This window comes from Spermophilus citellus, assembly GCF_964194105.1.
Source record: "Spermophilus citellus genome assembly, chromosome: 9".
Classification (NCBI taxonomy): Eukaryota; Metazoa; Chordata; class Mammalia; order Rodentia; family Sciuridae; genus Spermophilus; species Spermophilus citellus.
In genome coordinates, this window is record NC_138191.1 from 74,731,019 (window position 1) to 74,756,293 (window position 25,275).

General features: G+C 37.4%; 1 protein-coding gene across 4 annotated transcripts in view; it reads right to left on the reverse strand.

Moving 5' to 3' along the window:
* AK5 (adenylate kinase 5) overlaps positions 1-24,536 on the reverse strand; it is a 264,012-nt gene extending 239,476 nt beyond the window's left edge. For 3 of the 4 annotated variants that reach the window (XM_081307957.1, XM_081307955.1, XM_081307958.1), the window contains exons 1-5: positions 24,120-24,536; positions 19,271-19,457; positions 13,035-13,202; positions 7,231-7,400; positions 7,013-7,126 (exon numbers count right to left, since the gene is read on the reverse strand). In XM_081307957.1, coding sequence (XP_081164083.1) covers positions 7,013-7,126; positions 7,231-7,400; positions 13,035-13,202; positions 19,271-19,457; positions 24,120-24,179 — 699 coding nt within the window. In that variant the 5' untranslated portion in view covers positions 24,180-24,536. The remainder of the gene's footprint in view (positions 1-7,012; positions 7,127-7,230; positions 7,401-13,034; positions 13,203-19,270; positions 19,458-24,119) is intronic. The other variant, XM_081307956.1, reaches the window with a different exon arrangement.
* Between the last annotated feature and the right edge of the window lie 739 nt (positions 24,537-25,275).

A 25,275-nucleotide genomic window follows, 5' to 3' on the forward strand; every position in this document is an offset into this window, starting at 1 on the left:
CTAGGAGACCTCAGCTCTTGGGATGAGAAGTCATGGGAAGAACAGATGACACTATGCACAGCACTTAGCCCATGGTAGAAACTGCTAGTTGTCTACCAAAATCTATTTCTTTGCTTCCATAGCAACAGGTCTGTAGGCATGATTGATGGCTTGACTACATTTCCCAACCTCCATTGTAGTTGGGATGCAGCCATTCGACTTAAGGGATATGTGCTGCTTGGGGCTTTGGGACTTAAGAAATTGAGCATGTGTCCTTTTGCACTATCTTCCCATTTTCAACTGGTTGGAACCTGGTCAAGGCAGTGAGAAAGCAACCGCCACAGATATGTCAATAATGTCCCATGGCAGTGTTGAGCACACTTTGAGAAACCTCTTGGGATTGCCCACATCATTTCTGGAAGGTCATAGGTCAAAACTACTTTCATACTAAGATGAAGACATGTGCATTTTCCTACTCTCATTTGCTCACAAAGGTACAGTGGAGTTTTTCAGTGGCTACATGAAATGTGATATCACAGTATTTGAATATAAAAGCAGATAGGAAAATACAGCTCTCTGCTATTAGTTAGAAATTAAAGAGTTTTGCAAATATGTACAGTAATGTCTCTCTTGTCACTATTTTTTTAACTTTTATAAAATATGGTTACTTTTCATAAAAATGTGTTATGTTAACTTATAATCTTCAAATGACTTAATAAATAAATTTATTTTATGAATTTCTGTTGTAATTTCGCACATGTTGTAGATGAAAGCTTTTGAAGTCCTTAATGACTTCTAAAAGTATAAAGAGGTCCTGAAACCAAAAACTTGAGAACCATCACCCCTGGGTTGGAGGAAGAACAATTTGGATGCAGCATACATATCTGAATAAAATCGAAGACTGAAACTATCCTCCCCTCCTTCACAGTGAGGCCATCATTATCTGTAAGAGAAATGAGTTCTGGTACTGTGCCATTATCATTGTATCTTATCATCATATCACCTTGGTTTACTCAAAACAACACAGATAAAAGTGAATACTACTATACCAAATAAACTTAAATATGGCATTGGTTTGCTTAGATGGTAAGGGCATAGATATTACAGACAGGAATGTTATTGTATTTGGTACAACTATTACCATGATAACTTGGAAGGTAGGCTAAGTTTCAGTGGATTTAGCAAGACATTATAAGAAATAGGTAAACTCAAGAAAGAACAGACCAATTTGCAAGCATATATAAGAGGGGAAAAAGAAACTTCTAGTAATTTAGAACCTCACAAGGTTGAAAAAGCCAACTGCTTCCATGCCTCCAAACAGCAGATGAGACAGTCATGACTCAGAATGAGGTAGGATAGAAGAATTTTTTTTTTTAAAGTAGAAATAGACATAAAGGAAGGACAAAGAAAATTATTTTAATTCAGAAGTTCTGCATATTTTTCTAGATTTGTCACTCCATAATACTGTCCCTCTCTTCCAGATCAGTCTCTTCAAATTCCTGCGAAATGTACATGTGCACTGTTAATTAAGCTCCTAATGAATATATTATAGATAGGATAGTTTGATAACCCATAATCTAGGGGACTTTCCAGCATTCTCTACTGATCAGATAATGAAGATAACAGGCTGAGGCTCTTGAGAATGACCAGACCCACCATAACCCATCTTGAGATCACCAGACTGATGATTCCTACATACCTTCCCATCCCCATCCCTCACCAATTTTCCTTTAAAAGGAGAGCCAGGAGTTGCAAAAGGCATCTTTTACTCTTGAGATGGCCCCCATTCTCCCTTGAAAGTGTATCTATTTTCTAAGTATAAACCTCTGCCTCTGCCTCTGACTGGCACATGCTGAAATTCTTTTTTGTCAAGTAAGCCAAGGACTCTGTTGGTCCTGAGTCAAGTTCTGCCTTCTCTCTGGGAATTCCTCAGACCCTTCTTTGGGTCTTCTATTCTGTGACAGGATTCCCATTAACCCATCAACATCATCACCAAAAAAGGGGGTTTGAAGCAAAACCCAATGTTGCTTTCTATCCAAGACTGCTGCATTAGAAGATCTCAAGGTAACTGTCACGACAACAAGAAAACACAGAAATAAAGCAGCTTAATAACTATATCTGAAAAAGAACTATGGGTATAGTCACAGGCAGTACTAACTGGAAGCAAAAAGAGCATAGCCTACCAAATTTTTGAGGAAATAGTTTTTCCAAAGTAAATATATGCCCGATCATAAAAGGCTTATATTTGATGTGCTCAGGCAGGGCACTGAACAAGGCAAACCTCTCAGAGGGCCTGAGCCTCAGAAGACAGTACAGTGAACCCAAATAGCTGACCCATGAGTTGCCAACGGGCTAACCATAGAACTCACTCCACTCCCAGGGCATGGGTCCTCTGCGATTACAGCCCGACAGGATTTATCACTAGATACGGTTCAGCGACTACAGCACAAGTTCCCCAAGTTCCCTTTTCCAAATAGGAGACTTCATTTACTCATCCTGATCTTGCTCCTCCATAGTTTATTAGTGGCAGGGAGGAGGGGTTTAATTTATAAGTAGCTGAATATGAGCTGCCAAATCTGGACCCGAAGAAGAAAACTATACACAACATAGAGATTGTCAGCTCTTGAATGACATGATGGCACTTGGGTTGCTCTCCTTGCTGAGTGCATTCTATGTGTGGAAAGAAAGGAGCAGGCGGACATTTGCACGGCCAGAGGGGCAAGCTGGTAGAAGCTGCGAGTTAGTTCTCTAAACTTTCCACAGTAATGAAGCTGTGGCCAGGCACCTGGCTGCCCAGATGGACCATATTTTCTAGTCTTCTTTAGAATTTTCACAATTGCAGCATGGCTAACTTCTCGACCATGCCATGTGAGCAGAAGTGATGGATGTCACCCTCAGATCTGGGGCTTCAGACCTTCACTTCTCTTCCCCCTCATATGCCAGCTGGAACCCATATGTGACGGCGGATGACAATTCCAGTGTCCTAGGAGATGGCAGAATAACAATTGGGAAGGAACCATGATTGCTTAATGACCTCAAGGGAAAAGCTGGACAGCCAATCTGGACTGTTCACATGGAGACTATTCCCTAAGAGAAAAACACTTCTTTATTCTCTGAGACACTTCAGTGTTAGATCTTTTCCTTATAATGACTATACCATCACCTACATATGGCTGACATCAGAAATCCACCTCTTCTTTCATCCTGGACCTATGAGGATCTGGGGAAAATGTCTGCCTAGGTGCATGTGTGTGTAAGTCCCCCCACTCCCCCCCAAAAAAGTTAAATTAAAGAAAGCCAATGAGGAATGGTGGTATAGTAAAAATATATAGTATTTGTTCCTGGTACTGGCTTCCTAAAGCCTTGGGATGGCTTGGATGACAGGAATATCTTCTGTTATTCATAAAGTACCTTCTAACCACACTGGTGCTTATGCTAATGAAGTGACTGGAGGGTAGGACTAGATAGCCTAAGAATGAGGCTGGCCAGAAGGACCAAAGAGGATTAGAGTGGGAACTTCCAGGTCTACCCCTGACCTCCAATGGAGGGAAGGAGGTAGAGATTAGATTCTAGTAACTCTAACCAAGAGGTTTAGAGAGCTTGAAAACTGGTGATTATATTGAACTTCTGGGACAGTGGCATACCTGAAGAGGGTATAGAAACTCTGCACATATACCCCTATTCCTATTGTTTTGGTACTGAATTCAGGAACTCTTTAACACTGAGTTATATCCCTAGCCCTTTGCTTTTTTTTTTTTTAATATTTAAGATAAGGACTTGCTGAGTTGCTGAGGTTGGCCTCCAACTTGAGATCCTCCTGCTTCTGACTGCCTGACTGCTGAGTTGCTGGGATTTACTGGTATGCATCACTATGCCCAGTACTACCCATACTCCTTGCCCTTTACATTTCTTCCACTTGGCTGTTCCTGAGTTGTGCCCTTTGTAATAAATCAGTAAATACAAATAAAGTTTATCTTGACTTCTGTGAGTCACTCCAATGAATCATCCCACCGTGGAGGGCATTGTTGGAAACTCTGATTTGTAATCAGTTAATCATTGGTGCAGGTGATTGCTGGGACTTACAAGCAGTGTCTGAGATGACAGTAGACTGGTGGGACTGAGCCTTAACCTGTGTGGTCTATGTTCACTCTGTATGGTTAATGTCTGAGTTGAATCAGGTTCTTGGACAACCAAATGGTGTCAGAGAACTGGAGAACTGACGCAACAACCCCTAACAAGTGTTATCAGAAGTGGTAGCAGAGAAAAACAAGACACCACAGGAGCTTCCCTACATATAGTGTGGAGTATTGTGGGGCTGATCCCAACACTTTGTGTAGACACCTTGGCTTTGCCTCTGGACCTGCAGAACCCTTATAGGATTACTAAAGGCAGCACCAACCTCAGGGAGCACTATACTGTCCATGGGCCAAGAAACCCTAGGCAGATACAATGCCAATCTAAGAAGTTGTTAAGTTTGGATTTTTTCAACCTAAAAAGCATGATCAAGAACAATAAATGCAAATGACTGCACCCTCTATACAGAGGTAGCAGATTATCCTAGAGAATTTGCCGACAGAGCCAGGTGTGGTGGTAAATGCCTGTAATCCCAGTTATTCCAGAGGATGAGGGAGGAGGATTGTAAATTCAAGGTCAACTTCAGCAACTTCATGAGAACATGTCTCAAAATAAAATTTTAAAAGACTGGGGGTAAAGCACAGTAGTAGAGCACCCCCAGGTTCAATTTCCCAGCACTCCCTCCCCCTAAGAAAGAATTTGCTGACAGGTGTTCCCAAACGAGTACTGTGATCTTAACCCATCACTCCTATACAGACTGTAAAAGAATTTCACTACAAGTTACAGGAGGCAGAACTGCAGAATTCTGACACTCCATGTTTCTGAACCTGAACCAGGCCCAAGCTGGTGATGGCAGAGGTATGTTAAGTTAAATAAGAAACTGAAATTTTGATTTAGATTGGATGAAACTTTTTAATAGCTAAAATGAGATTATTTGTTAGGGTTTTGTAAGTGATCAGAAGAGCCACAGGTTCTGTCCAAGTTATTATCCAAAGAAAAAGAGAGGTACACGACATAGCATGTTACAAAGCAGTAGAGGGGGACTGGAGGTATAGCTCAGTGGTAGAGAACTTGCTTAGCATGCCGATGCCCTGGGTTTAATCCCAGCCCTACAAAACAAACAAACAAATAAAGCAACAGAGAAAGAAAGAATCAGGTAGGTTCATCTGTTGGTGCCTACCAAGTACAGCTCATTGAATACTGGGCATAGACCAGATTTAGGTGATGATGTATGTCTGCCTGGCTGTCATGCTTAGCAAAGAATCACATGGATGGGTTACTACAGCACACCCATTTGCAACAGAAATGACATGGCAGCAACAGCAACAACAACAACAACAACAAAAACTGATGCTATTTGTCCCTCTCCTCAGAAAGGCCATAGCAAATAGACTAAACCTTTAAACTGACTGAACATCATTAAGGTGAAGGGGAAACCAGAGGAAGAGAGAAAGATGTTCCCAAACAATAGGTGTTCCTAAACAGTGAACTGGAGCATTCAGGTATGCTTTGTAAAGCTACTTCTGGCCTTGAACTGGCCAATTCCAGGTTTTTTAATAAGAGACTTCTTATTTCACCTAATCTTGTCTGATACAATATCTGCAACATATTAAAAGCTCCTTCAACTAAATAAGAAAAGGAAAACAAGTCTGTAGAAAAATGGGAGAAGGAGAGCAGGCAATTCACATAAGGAAGAAATACAAATGATTACTGAGTATATGAATGAATACTAATCTTGAGAGTAACTCAAATAATGTAAATTAAAAAATGAAATGCAATTTTTTTTTTTTGTACCAGGAATTGAACTCAGCAGCACTCTACAATGAACCACATCCTCAACCCTATTTTTTTTTTTTTTTGTATTTTATTTAGAGACAGGGTCTCACTGAGTTGTTTAGCACCTTGCTTTTGCTGACGCTGGCTTTAAACTCGCAATCCTGATGTCTCAGCCTCCTAAGCCACTGGGATTACATACATGTGCCACCATGCCTGGCCTGAAATGCAATTTCTTACTTGTAAGGTTGGTAGAAATTTTAAATATGAATTCTATCTGGCTGAAAAGAGTCAGGAATAATAGGTATTCTCATTCAACATTGATGAGAATCTAACCAGGGAAAGTGTTTCTGGAGGACAATTTGGAAATAGGTATGACTATTTAAAATTCATTTATGTATGAGAAAGTGCTCCTGTGTGGGTGTGCTTGTGTGTATATGTGTATAACTCTAGAAAAAATCCCGGAATAATATATAACAAATTTAACAATACTTTTATTTTTTAGCAGTGGAGGGGCAGTGGATGAAAAGAGGGTATTCATGGATTTTCACTGTTTCTAGAATGAATAAAATTTGTATAGCATATATTACTTTTTTAATTAAAATATCTAAGGAAAAATCAGTCATATGAGCTTTATAAAGATTAAACAGAAATATAAAATATTTTATTTATTTCCCTTTAAAATAGATGTAATAGGTGTTGAGCAGGCATGGTCTACTCAAATTTGAGTATATTTTGGCAAGCAAACCCTATCTTACTAAAGGTAAGAATTTCAATATTTTATAGCCCAATAAAAAGGGTTTCCTCATTTGGCAAGATTTTAAGTACAAGGTGATGTTTTTATATCTCTGGACATTACTGAATAAGGCTTATTTTTAGTAATTAAGTATAAAAAAGCAATCTTAGGAAAAGTATTATGAAATAAATTTTATAAAGCCTTGCATTTAATAAAAATAATGAATTCTATTATTAGTTTTCATCTCTTTTGGCAGAGAAGACAATCTTTGATTTTTAAGCATTTGCCAAGGAAATAACCTTCTGCCAACCCATACTGATGGATTTGCTTGTTCCAGACCAGAATTCATTAAAAAAACAGCAATTCTTCCAAGAAATCTTTTTTTAAAAAAAAAATCTGAAATTTTTAAGCAAAAAGTAGGTCGTTTAAAATATAAAGAGACAGTCTTACTTGGTCCTCAAAAGAAAGTGCCTGGGCAACGTCTCTTGGAAATCCATCAATAACAATGCCCTCTTCATCAGGTATTTGCATCAATTTTTGTTTTATCTCTGTGATAGTTGTTTCCTTTTATAAAGAAAAAAACATGAAAAGAAACCACAGTTAAACTTAGTATATTCATAACTGGTACAAAAATTTTTGCAGAATAGAAGCAAATTGTATAACAGTACCTGTGGGGCCAATTCTCCATTTGTAATTATCTTGGCAATAAGACTCCATTTCCTATTACTGCTGGTGCTGTGGATCTTCTTCCTTAATAATTCTCCCACTGAAATGTACTGGAATCCATATCGTTCTGCAATTTTCAAACTCTGAGTACCTTTTCCACTTCCTGGACCACCTATTATTCAAAAGAGGAAAAACTGTGACCTTAGGATATAATAAGAAACTTCTTTTTATACAACTACTACTTTCATCTGAGATGAGGGTTCTGGATCACCAGAAACAGGGTGGGTAGCTGTTCCATTTGTGACATTCTCAGTGCTACTTTTCTTTTGAATGCAGAGCAAGTGCAGACTTATCCAAGGAAAGGGTGCAGATGTTTTAACCAACTATATTAGGTGAAAGAGATGTTTTCTCCCTCTACCTATCTTAGTATATAAACAATTAGGCTGGGGATATTTAGCTCAGTGGTACAGTGCCTGCTTAACTTGCACAAATTCCTAGGTTCAATCCCTAGCACACAAACACAAAACAAAATCAATTTAAAAAATTTTAAAATAATGCAGTTAACAGAAACCGTGATTATTCTATATAAAATCTTATAGTTTTCCCCTCTGTAATCAAAGAAAAACCTATGGGTTTCAAAAGACAGTGATCAAAATAATGAAAATGTGTTTCATGCCAACAAAGAATTACCAAGTAATCTGGTAAAATGTAGCAATTATTTTTTTAAACCAAAGGTACACCAATAAACATGACATATTTAAATCTTTTCTTGAAATCTGTTTGCACATGCATATCCTTGCCTTATTTCCTTTGAATTAAAATTTTATGCAAGAATATGCACACTGAATGGAAAAGGTCCTCAAGTTAGAAAATATTTGTAGAAATAATAATTTTGAGTTTGTAATACAGTTGTATGAAATATCAACATTTTGCAACATAACTGAATATTAATCATCTTTTATTTATTTTTGAAAAGTAATTGCTATTCACTTTTTAAAAACAAATAACAAAAGAATCACAAAATATATCTCAGATTTTATTTTCAAATATTAGGCTAATTTTTAGTTAATTTAGTTTTGTAAACAATCTAGACAAACTAGATTCTATAGTTAGAATAAATTTTAAAATAAAATATATAGCAGTCACCCCATCTGTAATTATTTGATGGCAATATCAAGTGAGATATCTTCAAAGAATTGAGCATGCATTATTGAATGTGAGAAAAACATTATGCTATATTAAGAACTATGTAATGTTTTGAACAACCAACAATAAAATAAAAAAAAAATTCAATGCCTAATAAGTAGAAAACATAGGGTCAATACTCCAACATATTGGCACAGGAAACAACTTCCTTAATAAATTCCTAAATATCAAGAAATAATACTGAGAATTAATAAATAGGATAGTATAAAATTAAGATACTTCTGCACAGAAAAAAAAAACAACAACAACAACAAAGAAAACAATTAAGAGCATGAAAAGGGAGCCTACTGAATGGGAGAAAACTCTTTGCCAGCCACTTTTCTGACAGGGAATTAATATCCAGGATACATAAAGAAATCAAAAAACTTAACACCAAAAAAAAAAAAACCCCACAAATAACCCAATCAATAAACAAGCAAACAATCTAAACAGCCATTTTTTGAAAAAGAAATACAAATGTCTAATATATATATGAAAAAATGTCCAATATTGTTAGCAATCAAAGAGATGCAAATGAAAACTATTACTGAGATTTCATCTCACCCCAGTCAGAATGGCAGTCTTCAAGAAGACAACAACAATAAATGCTAGAGAGGATGTAGAGAAAAAGAAACAAAGGATTGTAAATTAGCATAACCACTATGGAAATCAGTATGGAGGTTCCTCAAAAGACTAGGAATGGAACCACTTGTGACTCAGCTATCTTACTCCTTGGTATTTATCCAAAAGACTACAATCAGCATAATGTCGTGATACATGCATTACAATATTTATAGCAATTCACTATAGGCAAGTTATGGGACCAGCCTACATACCTATCAATAGATGAATGGATAAAGAAAATGTGGTGTATATATATACACAAAGGAGTTTCACTCAGCTATAAAGAATGAGATTATGTCATGTGCTGGTAAATGGATGGAATTGGAGCACATCATGCTAGGTGAAGTAAGCCAGACTCAGAAAGTCAAAGGTCAAATGTTTTCTCTCATATGTAGAAGCTAAACAGAAAGTGAGAAAAAAGTAATAGTAATAATAATAATAAAGGAGGGATTGCAGGAAAATAGAAAGAAGACCAACAGAGTAAAGGAAAGAGATCAAGAGGGAGGGAAGAGGACAGGGAAGTACTGGGATACAAAATCTACCAAATTTTGCTGCATCCATGTATGAACATACTATAATGAATCCTGCTTGTATGTATAATTCACTAATTAATAATAATAAAAATAATAATAATGGAAGGGAGATCAGTAGAGCAAGCAGGTAAGAGAGAGAGGACGAGAGGAAAGGGAAGTACTGGGGAACGAGATTGTTCAAATTATGTTATTTGTATGTACAAATATGGCATAATGAATCCCAATATTATGTATAATTATAATTTGTACCAACAAAAATATATTTAAAAATTCAATGCCTAAAAGTAGTTATATGTATTAGTAATATTCACTGAAACATAATTATAATTATTAAGCAATATTAAAAATAATAATTAAATCAAAAGAAAAGTGAATTCATATTTTTTCTACTCATGTCAAAGTTTTTGCATATTGAAGTCATTTTATATCTATGCATTTAATAAGTATTTTTTATCCTTTCAAATAATATAAGTAAAACATAAAGTTACTTTTCTTGTGTGAAGAAAATTTCAGAGTGGGCAGATTTGGTTGGCAGAATTATAAGAACAACTAATATGAATAAACCATTTCTGAGCCCCAGAACCAAACAATGCACCAAATAATATCTAGCTTTCACTTTTTTATTGCTTTATTAAACTTAATATAGGAATTTGTTAACATTTTTTACCATTCTCTAAGATACTATACATTCTATCTGTCTACACTTAACATCATAAACCACCTCTGCTTCTACCAGATTAAATTCTTTACTTTACAATTCAAAAGTAAATCCTAAACCAGGTGTGGTGGTTCACACCTATAATCCCAATGACTCAAGAGGCTGAAGCATGAGGATTGCAAGTTCAAAGCCAGCCTCAGCAATTTAGCGAGGCTCTAAGCAATTTAGTGAGACCCTGTCTCAATCCCTGGTACAAGAAAAAGCAAAAACAAAAACAAAAAAAGCACCAAACAACAACAAAAAAGTAAGGTTCCAAATAGTTGCTTTTGGTCTATTAACACAGGCTATTCAAGGATTGGCTTCAAGAAAAATATAATATGATCAACACCATTGACAAATCCAATCTGGTTTAATCTGAAAAAGCAAAATTCAGGATATAGGTATTTCCATGCTTGATCTCAGAAACCATCAAATTCAGAGCCTACAAATTCCTTTGAATTTTTAAAAATCAAACACATTGAGAAAGTTATGAAAACTTCAAGGAAAAAATTTTATTTTGTTAAATAATAGAGGCAATATCAGACAACAATAACAATAACAAAATGAGACTGACAGAATTGAAAGAAAATAACACTGATTTATTAGATGAGTTTGATTACTGAAACTTGCTAACAAATTAATTTTATTTTCTTCTCTTTAAAGCCAGAATGAGCTGTTTTGTTCTATTCATCTCTAATTAATGTTAACTCTGAGATTTTATGATTTCATTCACATAAAAGGAATTCATATCTGTACCAAGAAGATCAGTTTAAAATAAATCTGTAGTGCCAGAAGGGAAATTTTGTTTATTTAGATGTAATACCATGTGAGCCTCTGTACCTTCCCCCACATACATTTTTCTGGATGGAATAAAAATTTGTAAGATTTAGGTACAATTATTTTATAATTCCCAGAAAGTCTTAAAATTGCTCTAGTTTTCTTAGAAAAATTAAGAATCTTCTTTCCCTGCCTTGCCTCAATCATTTAAATATTATATATACACATTGGTTCTGTGTCACTCTTATAATATGCAAAATGTACAGCATGTAAATCTGTAACCAGAATCAAATCCAGAGAAGTAAGTTGATTTTAACAAACAAAAAAGAACTGTGAAAGAGGTGGGATGTGAGGGTTTTACACCTTCTCCAAAAATTTAATTTATTAAAATATTTTAGTCATTTTCATATAAAATTCACAATAAACAAAAAATCATATGTGCCATTTTATACAAGAGCAACTTGGTCTTATATACCATTTTCATGGACAACCAAACTTCCATTTATTCATCCTGTTTATAATCACCAATAACTTTACTAATAGCAACAAGAAAAACAAAATTGAAGGTATATATTCAGTCCACCTTTAAACCATGAAATGGTAAGAGAATTCCATTACACTTCACCTATAGTTCTCTCTTAGTTATTTCCTTGCCTTCTGGGTAAGAACCCCAAATTTCTAGACACAGAAAAGTATTCCATTTCTAAAAACAGAGGTTTATGGTATAATAATGGCTATAATAAGCCATACAAATATTTTGACTTTTTTGAGAGCTGATTTCTTCTGCCTCTTCTTGTTTTGTTTTGTTTTTGCTTGTTTGCTTCTTTGAAATGCTCTGGGGATAAAACCTAAAGCCTTGTACCACCACAGAGCTACTACACCCCCAGCTGATTTTTAAATATCTTCCAGCAATATTGTTAACAATTTGGGGAGAAATATATCTGTCATTACACTCTGCAATGTACAAATTTCACTCCTAATTAACATAAACATAAACATTGGTCAACCTAAGTTCTTGCTATAGCTTAGTCGTTTATGCGCATGCTTGTATGCTAGTTGCCATCTTCATTATGTTTTCTGGAGCACTACTTCTTAGCCTGGGGGCTGTATACATTTAGTTTTCTATTAATAGTTACTGGTTAGAACAGCTCTGAATATTTCACACTACATATTTGCTTTTGGTCATCTCCATGAAGGCCCAGTTAAATTGGAAAGTGATACAATGACTATATATGTTGCTGGTTCACAGGACTCTTTATGATTTTCCCAGATTTTGAGAAAGTTAGAATTTGCAAGAGTGAGAAAAAAAATGCATTTTGCAACCTACTTAAAACATTTTCATTATTTATTCCTTGTGAAATGGCATCAGGCTGATATTTTTTATATTCAGTGTAAGATTCACAGTGGTAATTTAAAAAATGAATGGTTATCTTTGTTATTTTGGTTAATCCTCAGATGTCTTATGCTGTATAAAACACTGTTCTTTTTATTTGCTTGTCTAATAACATGGAAATTTAAATTTTATTGTAGGTATCAGTTTGCCACAAGGAAGTTCATTTATATGAATCCTTACCAACATAATATTATTTACTTTTCCCTCTAAAGTTAAGTGAATAAAATTTCAATTTGCTTATTTAAAGGGAAAAACATCATACTTAGAAAACATCTAATGTAATTTTAGTAAAGAGTAAATAAATAAAACCACAGAGCAATAAATCCTGAAGATATGCTTTGAATTCATTATAAAGAATTCCTATGACATTGCAATAGAAATCTAAGAAAATTCAATAAGCATTAGGTTACATTATAACAATTTGTTTTATTGAAAATTATTTTAAAAATATTTCAATTTTCCCTTGAACTTTTGTTTCTATGCCTCATCATTATTCAGCTAAGCATTTCAAATATGATACATAATCGGCATTTTTCAAAATGTAAAAATATAAACAAAATTAGCAATAGTAGAGAATTTTGCTTTATGTTCTCATACCTATGACAAGAATGATTTTTGGACGAGGTCTGGTAGGATCAAAAACCTCATACTCCTCAATTAACTCTGCAGTCTCAGAGAGATCCGTGTCACTTTCTATGGAGAATTGATGGATTGGAGGGAGTCGATCATACCGCCGATATGGAAAGTTTGAATTTTCAGGCATTACTGCAAAAGAGTAAGATAACTTTGAAAAGGGAAAAAAGCAAAATAAAACACTTTTCACATTTAAACTATGAGTAGAAGGAATTTTATTAATGAGAAGAATTTCCAAGTGGCCAGCAAACATTATCATAAAGGGCCAGACAATATTTTGCACTCTGAAAGCCAGATGATCTTGTACTCCACTCAGTCATGATAGCATGAATGCAGTCATAGACAATAGGTAAACAAATGAGTGTTCCAATAAAACTTTATTCGTTAAAACAGCATTGAACTAGACTTGGCCACCCCATGGCCTACAGAGACCTTCTCAGACACTGCCTAGTCTTGCTTGGTAAGTTATGTATATCCTGGCCTCTGCAAAAAGTATTCTCTGGAGTTTTGCAGTACATAACCTTCAAAACCATCTGTAGCTGCCCATGGAGCCAGTGCTTATGCATCATATATTTCATTTCATTCTACAAATGCACATGTGTGTACTCAGTATGATCCAGGAACCCTGGAGGTCTAGTGGAATGGTTTGGTAGCATAATGAACAAAAAATTAGGGTTGGTTACCAATCAGGTGGAAGGGTGCAAGCAATTTGTGTATGTGGAATGTTTTCAACATTATTTACTTTTATTTTTCCAGTATTTATTATATTTAATTTATTTGACTTAAAGATGTAAATATGGTGATTTAGCTTTACATATATGACAGTAGCAGATATTTGCCATTTATTGCCAGGCATGTTAATGTACTAAGGAAGATTCAGTAGAAGAATAAGATGTCATCCTGTATCTTCAGTGCTTATAAGCGAGAGCTCATATGCTTATATCTGATAGCTGTGTGCACATGAGGCAGGAGAACTGCTAAAATGAAAATCTCTCATGGTAAACACCACAGTAGATAGATGAATGGGTAAATCCATTTGATCTGGAGAGGTAGGAAAGGACTTGCAAAAGAGGCAGGACCATTATTTTTAAAGACAAACAGAGAGGTAAAAATCTAGAAAGTATATCTCAGTTGGTGCACACGATACGAAGACTCAGAAAATACAATTGACATATTCAACAGGACAGAAATCAGACCTGACAAGCCCAAATCAGGCAATTATCAATATGTAGTTTATGGCTCTCTCTTTCTTCACTCCATGTGTCAGTATCTCAGAAGGCTCAGAGAAGCCCTAACTACCCAAACAGCCCCTGCAGAAAGAAGAAAACAGACCACCCTGAGGGGTTCTATGAGGGTGGCTACCATATCTAAGCAGAGCATAAAGCTCACATCTCCTTAGGAGTATCAATCAGATCTTTCCTTTCTCTGCTGATAAACTGAATGAGACTACTGATCACCACCCCTCTGGGCTCACTTTAGTTTCATGAAAGGAGTGGATGAGTATACAGATGACAGTGGATAGTCTGTAGAAAACGATGGGAAAGGCCATGTCAGATAAGGCACTGACAACAGTAACCTGCTCTGTCTTGAAGCTCAATAGCTTTAGTTAACACAAGGCCAAACTCTAAGCATTAACGTTGATTACTCTCTTCTCTCACTTTTCCCATTTATTTCCATTTATTCCCAATCTTTTACTCTGACTACTTGACTTTTCTGCCTGCTTCCACATTTACCCCTCCAATCTGTTGTCTGAAATGCTCCTTCTCTGTTGGTCCCTTGGCTGGCTGACTGTCATTCCCGCCTCAGCTTAAATACCTCCTCTTGTAAGAGCACCTTGCTGACTTTCTAAACTAGTGTAGCCCCCCCAACCAGTGACTCTCAAGGCTATTACTAATGCTCCTTACCAACTGAGAGTTTTCCATTTCATTCATGGTTTTTCTTCTACTAGACTATAAGTTCCACAATAGTGGGGACCTTACCTGTCATTTGGAACTCTGCATCCCTGGCATCTAGTTTGACAGGTAACCAGCACCCAATAAACATTTGCTGAATCCATAACAAAGAGAACACCTTACTAAAATCGTTTTCTATAGAGAAAACCCAGAAGATAAGATGGGTAGCTTAAGTGTGGCCACAGTGTGAATAGCATTGAATATCAAGGTAAAAGGTTTAGCTTTGATCTGTTATAAATTCAGCAGAGGTTCTGGGGGCTAGAGAAGGCACACAATTTTAGAAAACTTAATCTATCTGCTGGTGGCTAGAATGGGTTTGAGTAGGGAAAGACTAAGCAGAAGAGCAGTGAGTAGGAGGCTGTTAAAGTAATACATAGGTGAGAAATGAGGGTTTGGGCTAGAGTAGTAGTAAGGGGAATGGAAATGAGAGGCTGCATGTAAAGACATGGTTCAGGACACAAGAAATAAAAGGGGATGATGGCTTAGCAACAATTTCTAGGTCTCAAGTCCAAAAATCTGCATTTCATGTAGTGTTCCTCTGCTCTACCTTCTGTTCCAGAACTACTGGGCTTCTTTCACTCCTGACCATATCACACCTTCTTTCTCTACCTCAGAAATATCTGCCATCTCTTCCATCCTTCTCTAGCCACCACACACTCAACTTTTTGTCTCCAAGTATTAGCATATCACTTGAAGCGTAGAATATTCACTTGAAGTATTAGCATATTCACAGGAAGCTTATCCTGAACCCCATCTATACTGTATCCAGTCCACTGGTCAGCTCACTGGTCTAGTCCACAACATATTATTTCCCACAGCACTCATTGCTATAGCAATTATATTTTGAATGCCTGATTTCATTGCCAGACTGTAAGCTCCCTGAGGGCAGGTAACACGCCTGTTCTTTTTCTGGTGGCTACAATGAGTCCTAAAAGAATATCTGGTACACAGTCATCTCAAGAAATGGTTATTTTATTGCACCACTGACTCACTGACTGACTTTATAGGAAAAAGAAAAGGAGATGTGAGTGGCAGTTTTAATGCAAATAGGGTTTATTTGGTTTTCAACATGTTGAATACTACGACAATGAGATATTCCAGAAGATAACTATGGATAACTATGGTCGTTTGCAACTAGAACTCTTATTCATAGATTATTATCTGTTCAGTTATATGCATATGACAGGGAAAAAAGGATGGTTGTCTCACATTTAACATGTTAAGAACTGTCAGCCAATAATTTATTGTTGCTTTATTATATTCTAATTTACGAAAGCAATTGCTTAGATAATAAAAATGTTTTATGTCATAGAACACTTTTTGGGATAATTATATGTCAGCATATCTACATCAATATTTATGCAAAACTTTCATGAGTAATCTATTTTTGAAAATCATCATTTTGTTTTAAGTTACTGAACAGTTAGCAATGTTGTTGAACTTAATAACCTAGTGCACAAATTATAGCTAAAATTGACAAAGCACAAATGTGTAAAGCATTTCATAAAACAAAATTTTATTATTACAAAATAAATCAGTTTAGAAAACAATTTCCATCTTTTAGCATATATTCCAGTAATAGGACATTAGAGTATAACATTCTTGTCACCCTAGTACATAGAAAGGCTTATCTGATTATTAATGAAAAGACCTCTGGCTGGAAAATATAGTAAAGCATTAGAAGGTATGGAAACCCTAAAATTAGCAAGCAATTTTATTTTGATAACAGTTATACCTACTGCCATATTAGTTTATCTTGCTAGCTCAGGAGTTCCAAACTGGCTATTTATGAACCCAATATAATCCCATAGATGTGTTTTGTTCACCTTGATATTTTTGTAAAATTTCTACTTGACTGTCTAGTTCTGTTTTCTAGTTTAGTCCCCACTGTTAGCTTGCCTGGTTTCTACATATCATCAAGCCAAGAAACAGTATCAAGGCTTAATTGTATCGAAAACACTTTTTATACCCAGTCTGAGAGCAGTTTACCTATAATTGAAGGTCATAACCTCTTAGATTTAATTCTTAAAATATAAAAATACATTAGACTAAATCCAGAACTATCTGAAGTTTTAGCAGTGCTTTGAGATTTAGGGAAAGAATTCCCCATATTTACCTTACTTGATCTAACAAGGACATGAGGTATGTATTGAACATTGGGCCAAATTTTATTAGCATGATAACACCTCTGGAAGTAAGTTAGCCATTTTGGGAAGATGTATAAACTTTAAAAGCCCACTAAAATATAATGTTGCTCACCCAAAAGCAATAACAATAACAATAGCAATAACAATAACAAAAGCAATAACAATAACAAAAGCAACTACAATAATGTGCAAAGTGTGCTATAGCAATAACTACAGTCACCAAAGTGACTTTAGCCAACAAAGGTGCCAAACCTAAACTGTTCAGTTTGAATTGGGGCCCTAAACATCAATCTTATTCACTCCCTACTCTGTGTATCCTGCACTGTTCCCAGTGAACCGGCAACCACATGATTTACAAAGAATAAATTTTTCAGTTTGGAACTGACACCTGTTATTAGCCAGGAACTGGGTCTAAGAGTAAACTCTATGCAAAGAATAAAAATCTCTGTAGAATTGTAATGGTTCTAAGAGTCAAATTGAAATATTCAGTACAAATTTAATTTTATAAGCACAGGAAGACATGACCTCAACCTTAGGACTTACCACAGAATGTAATGACATGGTTTAGTATGTAGTGAGGGATGTTTTACCATCTATCTAAGATGAATTGGTGTGAGAAACCTTGTAGAGTGATGAAGTCAACTGCTGATTCTGAGAGCTAGTTTATTTTTTGTATTGGGGGTTGAACCCAGGGGCACTTTACCACTGAGCTGCATTCCCAGCCCTTTTTACTTTTTATTTGGTTATACAGTCCTGCTAAATTGACAAAATAGCCTTAAATAAGTCATCCTCCTGCCTCCGCCTCCTAAGAAGCTAAGATTGCATGTGTGCACCACCACACTTGACTTCTGAGCATGAATCTTATTACCTTATGGTCACACCAAATTTATTTTCTAATTATTTCTTGTTTTGTGGGGTCTGTTAGAACTTTTGAGAGTTTCTGAAGTTAGTTTTAAATAACAACATCAGATGTTTCAATTGTTTTTCAATGACATTGGAAAATTGGGGAGGGAGTCACACCACCTTCCAGTAAAACCTGGCATTACCTAGCATTGATTCCTGCATAGAAACAGGGAAGGACTCTTCTGCCCTTTAGTACTGTTTTTGAGGAAATGGTACTTTTACTTTCCATTTTCTGCTTGTGCTTCTTAAGAATTATCACACCCTGACTTTTCCCCATACCACATTCAAATAAAATCTAAGTGGGTCATCACTGAATAAGGTTAAACAAACTAAGGTTTGTTTCCTCTACATATTAATTGCACTTCAAATTTTGTTGGTTTAGCTGAAAACTTTTTGTGGTACAATTTTTAAAACAGTTTAAGTTTTGAAAATATTGGCCACTAGAAAAGAATTTGTTTCCCCTGATTGGAATTGATTCTACTTTTTACAAAACTACTATACATCACAACTCATCTAGAGCCTGAAAGGCTAGTTGGCTCATGTCCAATTCATGGTTTTGAGAAGTACATATTTCAGAAACAAATAGCACCTCTTGTCTAACAATCTCCAGTTCTTAATTATAAACTACTCCTAAATTGAAACAAGTTTATTTCTTCTCCTTCTTTTATAGCACCCAAATGCCTACTCTAATACATTGCATTAGATAGCTGCCTAACAAATCCTTATTGAATAAACTAGCATAAACTTTACATTCATTTATTCAGATGCATTAATATGAACTCTGGACTTGGAAACATATTAATAAGCTAAATCTCTTTCTAGCTAATGACAGATGGTGGGTGGTTATATAATAACTACCAATTTTATCAGTATTCTACTCATGTAGTTGGAAAAAGCTTACTTGCAATTTAAAATAATCCATTAGTTTTTAATGTAATTCATTTTGCAAAATAACGAAGTCAGTAATATAAAATTTCATTAAGTCTTTAGCAAATTGCTGGACAATGGTATGTAATTGTGTTTGTCTTATCATGAAGGCGATTAGCATTAGTAGCAGAAAGAGATTAATCATATTCCAGGGCTTCATAGCCTTCCAGCCATTTATAAACCCAATAAATTACTGCTTACAGTCCATATGGCATGTTTTAAAGAGAACTGCTCTACCTGTAAACTGGCTATTATTCTACATATACATTACCATTTCTTAGGAAGGATCTTCGTGACTGTCCTCCATTTAGTGGAGGCAAGATCTTCTTCTCCTGGCTGACAAATGTATCCCACTTCACCTTGTCGCAGCCACCTAGTTCCTTCACTTTCTGTAAACAACTTTCCAAATATTCGACTGGGTCTTCTGGCTTAGAACACATCAGTCCATTCAAAAGGCTCTGAAATACAAAAATATACATACCAATAAAATATGTTTTAAAACCACCTTTGATAAAATACTATTATGTCCCATCTGTGAATTATTTGTTTTGTCCTTAATGTTTATTTTTAATTTTAAAAAAGTTGAAATTGAGCAATTAGGATAATCCCTTAAGTTCATGATGACCAAATGATTTCAACTCAGCATTCTCTGCCTTTTAAATAATTCAGGCAACTACACAGTTTAAAATAGAAAAGTCCTATCAAAGTGAGACAAAATGCAGGATGTAAAAATGCCTGAGGCATTATTTATCTTACTCCTACTCATCTTTTAAATTTCTAAGCCCTAGTGTCTTCTGCAAAACGGATGTAATAATATCTACCTCACAGGGATTATATATATGCAGGGATTGAACTCAGGGGTACTTAACCACTATGCCACATCCCTTGTCTTTTTTTTTTTTTTTTTTTTTTTTTTGTATTTTAGAGATAGGGTCTCGCTGAGTTGCTTAGGGCCTTGCTAAATTACTGAGGCTGGCTTTGAACTCGTGATGCTCCTGTCTCAGCCTCCCAAGCTGCTGGGATTACAGGTGTATGCCCTGGTGCCCAGAAGGATTGTAAATAATTTTTCAAATACAATATTTGTACAGTGCATAGTAAGTTCCTGACCTGTAGTAAACTGAACAAATGTTAGTGGGATTAGATATTACCATCATCATTATTATCAGGAAGTGTTTCCTGAGCTCCTAGGTTGGCCTGTGGTCCCCCTCTTCTGTGTTCCCATGGTACTTAGCATAAAACATCACGCTTGTTATTTATACTGAAAACACTGGTTGCTGTGTTCCTTGTCTCTTCTAAACTATAAGCTTTTAAATGACACAGAGTGGGTTTCATTTTTTTTCTTCCAGACCTCTACATCTAACACTTTAACTGGCAGGTAGTGGGTGCATAATAAAATTTTTTTTCTGATTAGGAAAAAAATCATTCAAAATTTAAATCTGAGTGTGATTCAAAAAATTGAAGTCTGAGAAAAAAAAATGTTATTTTCTATGCAACAAGTGACCACAATATCTACTGAGATTACACAGAAAGAAAGGGAAACAAGATTTGATGCCATTACTTTTTCTGTTTATGTTGTGTGAGATGCCACATGTATTTAAATGCTACTAGTTTGGAAATGCTGACTCCTTGGAAAATGACTGATATGCAAAACATTTCCTTTCAGGTTTCTCATGGAAAAATCAGGCGATTATAGTTACCAATATATGCTATTAATGTACAAAACATACACTCTTGGAAAGGTTAACAGCTTTCCTAAATACAATATTTTACTTTCAAATTGTAAATTTTGCCCATAATGGTGGACAATTCTTACTGGATACATTTGTTTTCTGAAATCCTATGTAGAGTGGGTTAGAGTATGAAACTCCATCGGATGAGTTTAGGTGCTGAAGGAGCAAAAAAATAAGCTGGGTATCTATATCCAGTTTGTATTGAGATGTTGCTGTATATCCAGATGTGGCAGTTAAGCTTCCTGCACTCTTCCTATACAATGAGCCAGAAACAGACAAATCAATGCAGAAAGACCTCTGTGTCTTTCATGCACTATTTTACCCATTGTAATCTCAGCCCTGTGAGGCACTATTATCCCCATTTTTAAGAGTAGTAAATTGCTGCTCAGAAATGTTAATGACTTACTCAAGTTTACTCAGCTAAAGACTCCTAGGCCCAGGATTCCAACTCAGTTTCTGATTCCAAAACCCATACATTGCTTCTGCACATCTTGCAAAAATATCATAAAATACTATATTTTCTATGCACCATTCATAATCCAACTACAATATGAATCACTCAAGATCATGTCTTTTAGTTTTGCCTTTTACTAATGCCTCAAATAAGAGAACACAATCAATTGAAGCTTTTCTGACTGGGAAATGTACATTTCTAACTTTCCAAACAAAAATGACATAAGGGCATAAATTCTAAAAAGGAGACAATGGGTTCCATTCCTCAGTCTTTGAATAGCTAACCACTAACAGGAATTAAAGTTAACGAGTAAACATTATTATTCAGTCTCTGAATTATTATTTTGAGAACTTGAATAATCCAATTTGACTTTCCACAGTATTAAAATTAATTGCCAAAGCTCTGCTCTAAGGTATGAGATCAAAATAGATCACATAAAGTGATAAAAAATTAAGATTTCATGCTGGGCGCAGTGGCACACGCCTGTTATCCCAGGAGCTTAGGAGGCTGAGGCAAAAGGATCACAAGTTCAAAGCCAGCCTCAGCAAAAGCGAGGTGCTAAGCAACTCAGTGAGACCCTGTCTCTAAATAAAATACAAAATAAGCCTGGGGATGTGGCTCAGTGAGTTGAGTGCCCCTGCATTTAATCCTGGATAACCCAGCCCCCCCAAAAAAATTTATGATGAAATCGGGAGAAAGTAATTTTTTGAAAAATATTACTCTAAAGATAGAAATGTATTTCATATATGAACCTACCAGAGATACACCATTTCTCATTTAGCCTAAGTGATGTGTCACATCTGGAAAAATTCTGAAAAAGTCAGTTATATCTAATTGTTTGGTAATATGTAAATTCAACACTCACTTTGTCTATAATGGTGTCTGATGTCCACATTTCAGGGTTTGATAGATACCTAATTGTTAAGCTTCACATACCTAGAATATTGTGGTTTTGATGAAGAAAATCCAGTTTAGAAACCTAAAGTATTTGGTTTTGCTGTCTACAGTCATCACATGGAGAACTGCCAGATTTTGCTATTCTCTTGTATTGTGCACAGCACAGATGCATTTTACTGGAAGGATGGAGCCTTTGAGGTCACCAGCCAGTCTCCTTCCATCTTCCTATTGTCCAGGATTGATTCTAAGTACACTGTATTACTGCATTTCACCTAAGCAAGTGGTCTTCTTTTTCTGGTCTCATTACTTAAAATTGTTCCATTCATATTCAGAAAAGTCAATGAAAAGCCTCAAACCTGAACAAGGAACACCAGCAATCACTTATTTTCATATGCAGCATAGATTTTCATGAACTAACTACCCAGATACTCTGGAGTTGCCTTTCATCAAGGAAGAAAAACAGTACCCACATCCATAAAGAAAAACAACTGCTATTTAGCAGTAGTTTGCAATCAGGTGGCTCTCCTACATATTACTTTTTAAGAAGTGTAGAAATAAAATTGATCTCAGTAGTAACATTTGCAATTTTTAAAATCCATCAGCTTTTCATCTCCATATTTATCGTTTGAAAATTAACAACAACAACAAAACTCTTACAATTCCCAAACATTCTTAAGACCTATTCTTATGCAACACCACCTGATTACTTTCATACAGGAATAACACACTTGCTAGATTTGGGCTTCATATGGCAGGCTTGAACTCAGATTTACCTGTAAATCTTGGCTTTGACCTGAAAACAGTGACTTACAGAGGTGAGAGAAAAGGAAGATATGTAATTATGGCAGCCCATTTTAAAGATAGTTGGGGAAATTGGGCTAAAATTATTTTCCCCAGTGGTATTTTAAATTCCTCTTAACCGAACAAATCCGTCAAAAAGGAAAAATACAAACTCATGACTTAAAATTCATCAGTCTATCATTTTGATTTTAGAATTGGGAGGCCAGATTTGCAGTGAATGAATTTCCTCTTTCAATGCTCTGCCTACAGAGAAGCTTGGCTCTGTTCCATTCTTTTTTGTTTTCTTTTTTAATGTAAGCAAAAGCATTTAGGATTTAGCAATTTTTTTTAAAAAAATTCAAATATGGAGAGAAGAATAGAAAAACCCCAGACGGAGGCTGTGGCTTAGAACTAACCAAGGTTCCTTTAGCTCATTTCTCAAACCTCTTCTCTCACATTCTCAAAGTCCCTCCACTTGCCAGGTCCCTGGTGCAGATGATGCTGTGATGCGGTCTGAGGAAAGCAACAGGAGTCACGCCCGTCTCGCCGCTCCCTTCCCGACCCGCTATCTCTAGGTGGGTTGGCCAGCGATGGGGGAAAGCTGCAGCTTCTGGGGCAAGCGAGGGGAACCATTCCTTCCAAGGCGAAGGCAAAACGTGCTCAGGAGTTCATTCACCGAAAGCGCACAGCACCATTGGGTGCCTGCCACCCGGGAGGTAGTGCTGCACTTGATGCGCTGGGATTCGTTTTTTGCATCTTCATCCCTCTCCTCCAAGCTGTCCCTAGGGAGAGCTGCTTCCGCCCATCTTTCCCCTCTCTCCAGGGGTCCGGACCCTTAGCATGTAGAGGGACTAGGGCTTTGGACCTCTCTGTTTCTTGTCCTTGTCTCACGCTGGGCGACAATATACTCACCTGGCCTGACTGCTTCTCGCCCCCAGAGAGTGCGGCCAGGCCGCTTTCTGCAACCCACCCTGGGTGTCCACATCCGAGGGGCGCTCAGGGGGCAGCTGCTTTTCAGAACCCTGTCTGGAGACGGAAACTTGATCGGTGACAGGCGGGCTTCTAAGCCCAGCCATCTGATAGCGACCTCGGCAAACCACGGGAAAGGGGACTACCCTCGGGCAAGAGAGCCTCAGCAAGCGCCTTCACTTCCGTGCCCCGCACAGGGAAGATGTGACAGGGCACGAGTACCTTACCCCGAACCGCCGGCTATTCTCCCTCCAGCTCCTCCTACCCCTCTGTTGGCTCTAGCCTCTTACCTCGAAAAGCTGAGGGATTTCCCTCCGGGCCAGATACTCCTTGGCTTCGTTGGTGTTCATGGTTGTACCACGCGTGCCTTGGGGCGCAGGCGGGGAGGTTCCTTGACTGCGGCCACTTGGGCTGGGGCTGAGGCTGGGACTGGCGGGGTCCGTGAGCACGGGTGCAGCCCTAGATCTGGAGCGCACTCTCACACACTCTGCCAGACCAGGGCCCTGTTCCACCTATCCCCCCCCGAGGGCTGTGGTCTCCGCGCTCCCGTCGCCCGGTTTGGATGCTGGTCCCCGCTCCGGAGCTGCGGGCTCTGAGCAGCGGCAAGGCGGCTTCCCGGGTTCCCAGGCAGCGCGACTGCCAGGGGAGGGGCGGAGGGAGAGGAGGAGGGAGGACAGCGCGGCGGACGCCAGGCAGCAGCCCGCCCGCCCGCCTCCCCGCTCTGCGCGCTGCGCTCCGCGCCTCCCGAAGCAGGGTCTGCGGCGGCGGCCAGTCACGCTGTGCTGGCAGGCACAGAATGCGGGGGTGGGGACAGGCGCTCGCAGGGAACTCGCAGGCACACCCCTCTGTGCTGCACAGCCGCCAGAGCGCGGCTCTTCCCTAAGCATGCCGTCCCGAGGCCGCAGCCACCCCGGGACCAGGGAACAGGGTCGGGGTCACTTGGAACTCTAGACCTTTTTGCTTTTCCAGACCTTCCCAGACGTGCGCGCGCGCACACACAACAACACACACACACACACACACACACACACACACACACACACACACACCCCAGTTACCCTGAGTCCCCTAGGATCTCAGTCGGGGGGGGGGGCACCTAATAGTCACAGAATTTTATCATTTATTCTTACGGTTATTGGTTTTTCAGTGATGAGAGATAAGGGGTAGGAGAAAAGGGAATTCATGGTTCAGAATCCTCCCTCTTAAAATAATTCTATTATTTCGGGTGTTGTTACCCTTCAAGAAAGTTTTGCTAGCTGGTTTCGATTTTTTTTTCTGCCTGTGTCACAAATTCTTGCTCATTTCAGTATAAGGCCTTAGTGTTAGCCTGAAATCATTAATAGAAGGATTAGTAAATATAATTAATTATTTCCATCTAGAAGAATGGGAAGATGGAGCAGAAAAGGGGTGGCAGTGGTAGAGTGCTGGATTCCCCTTGAATTGGAA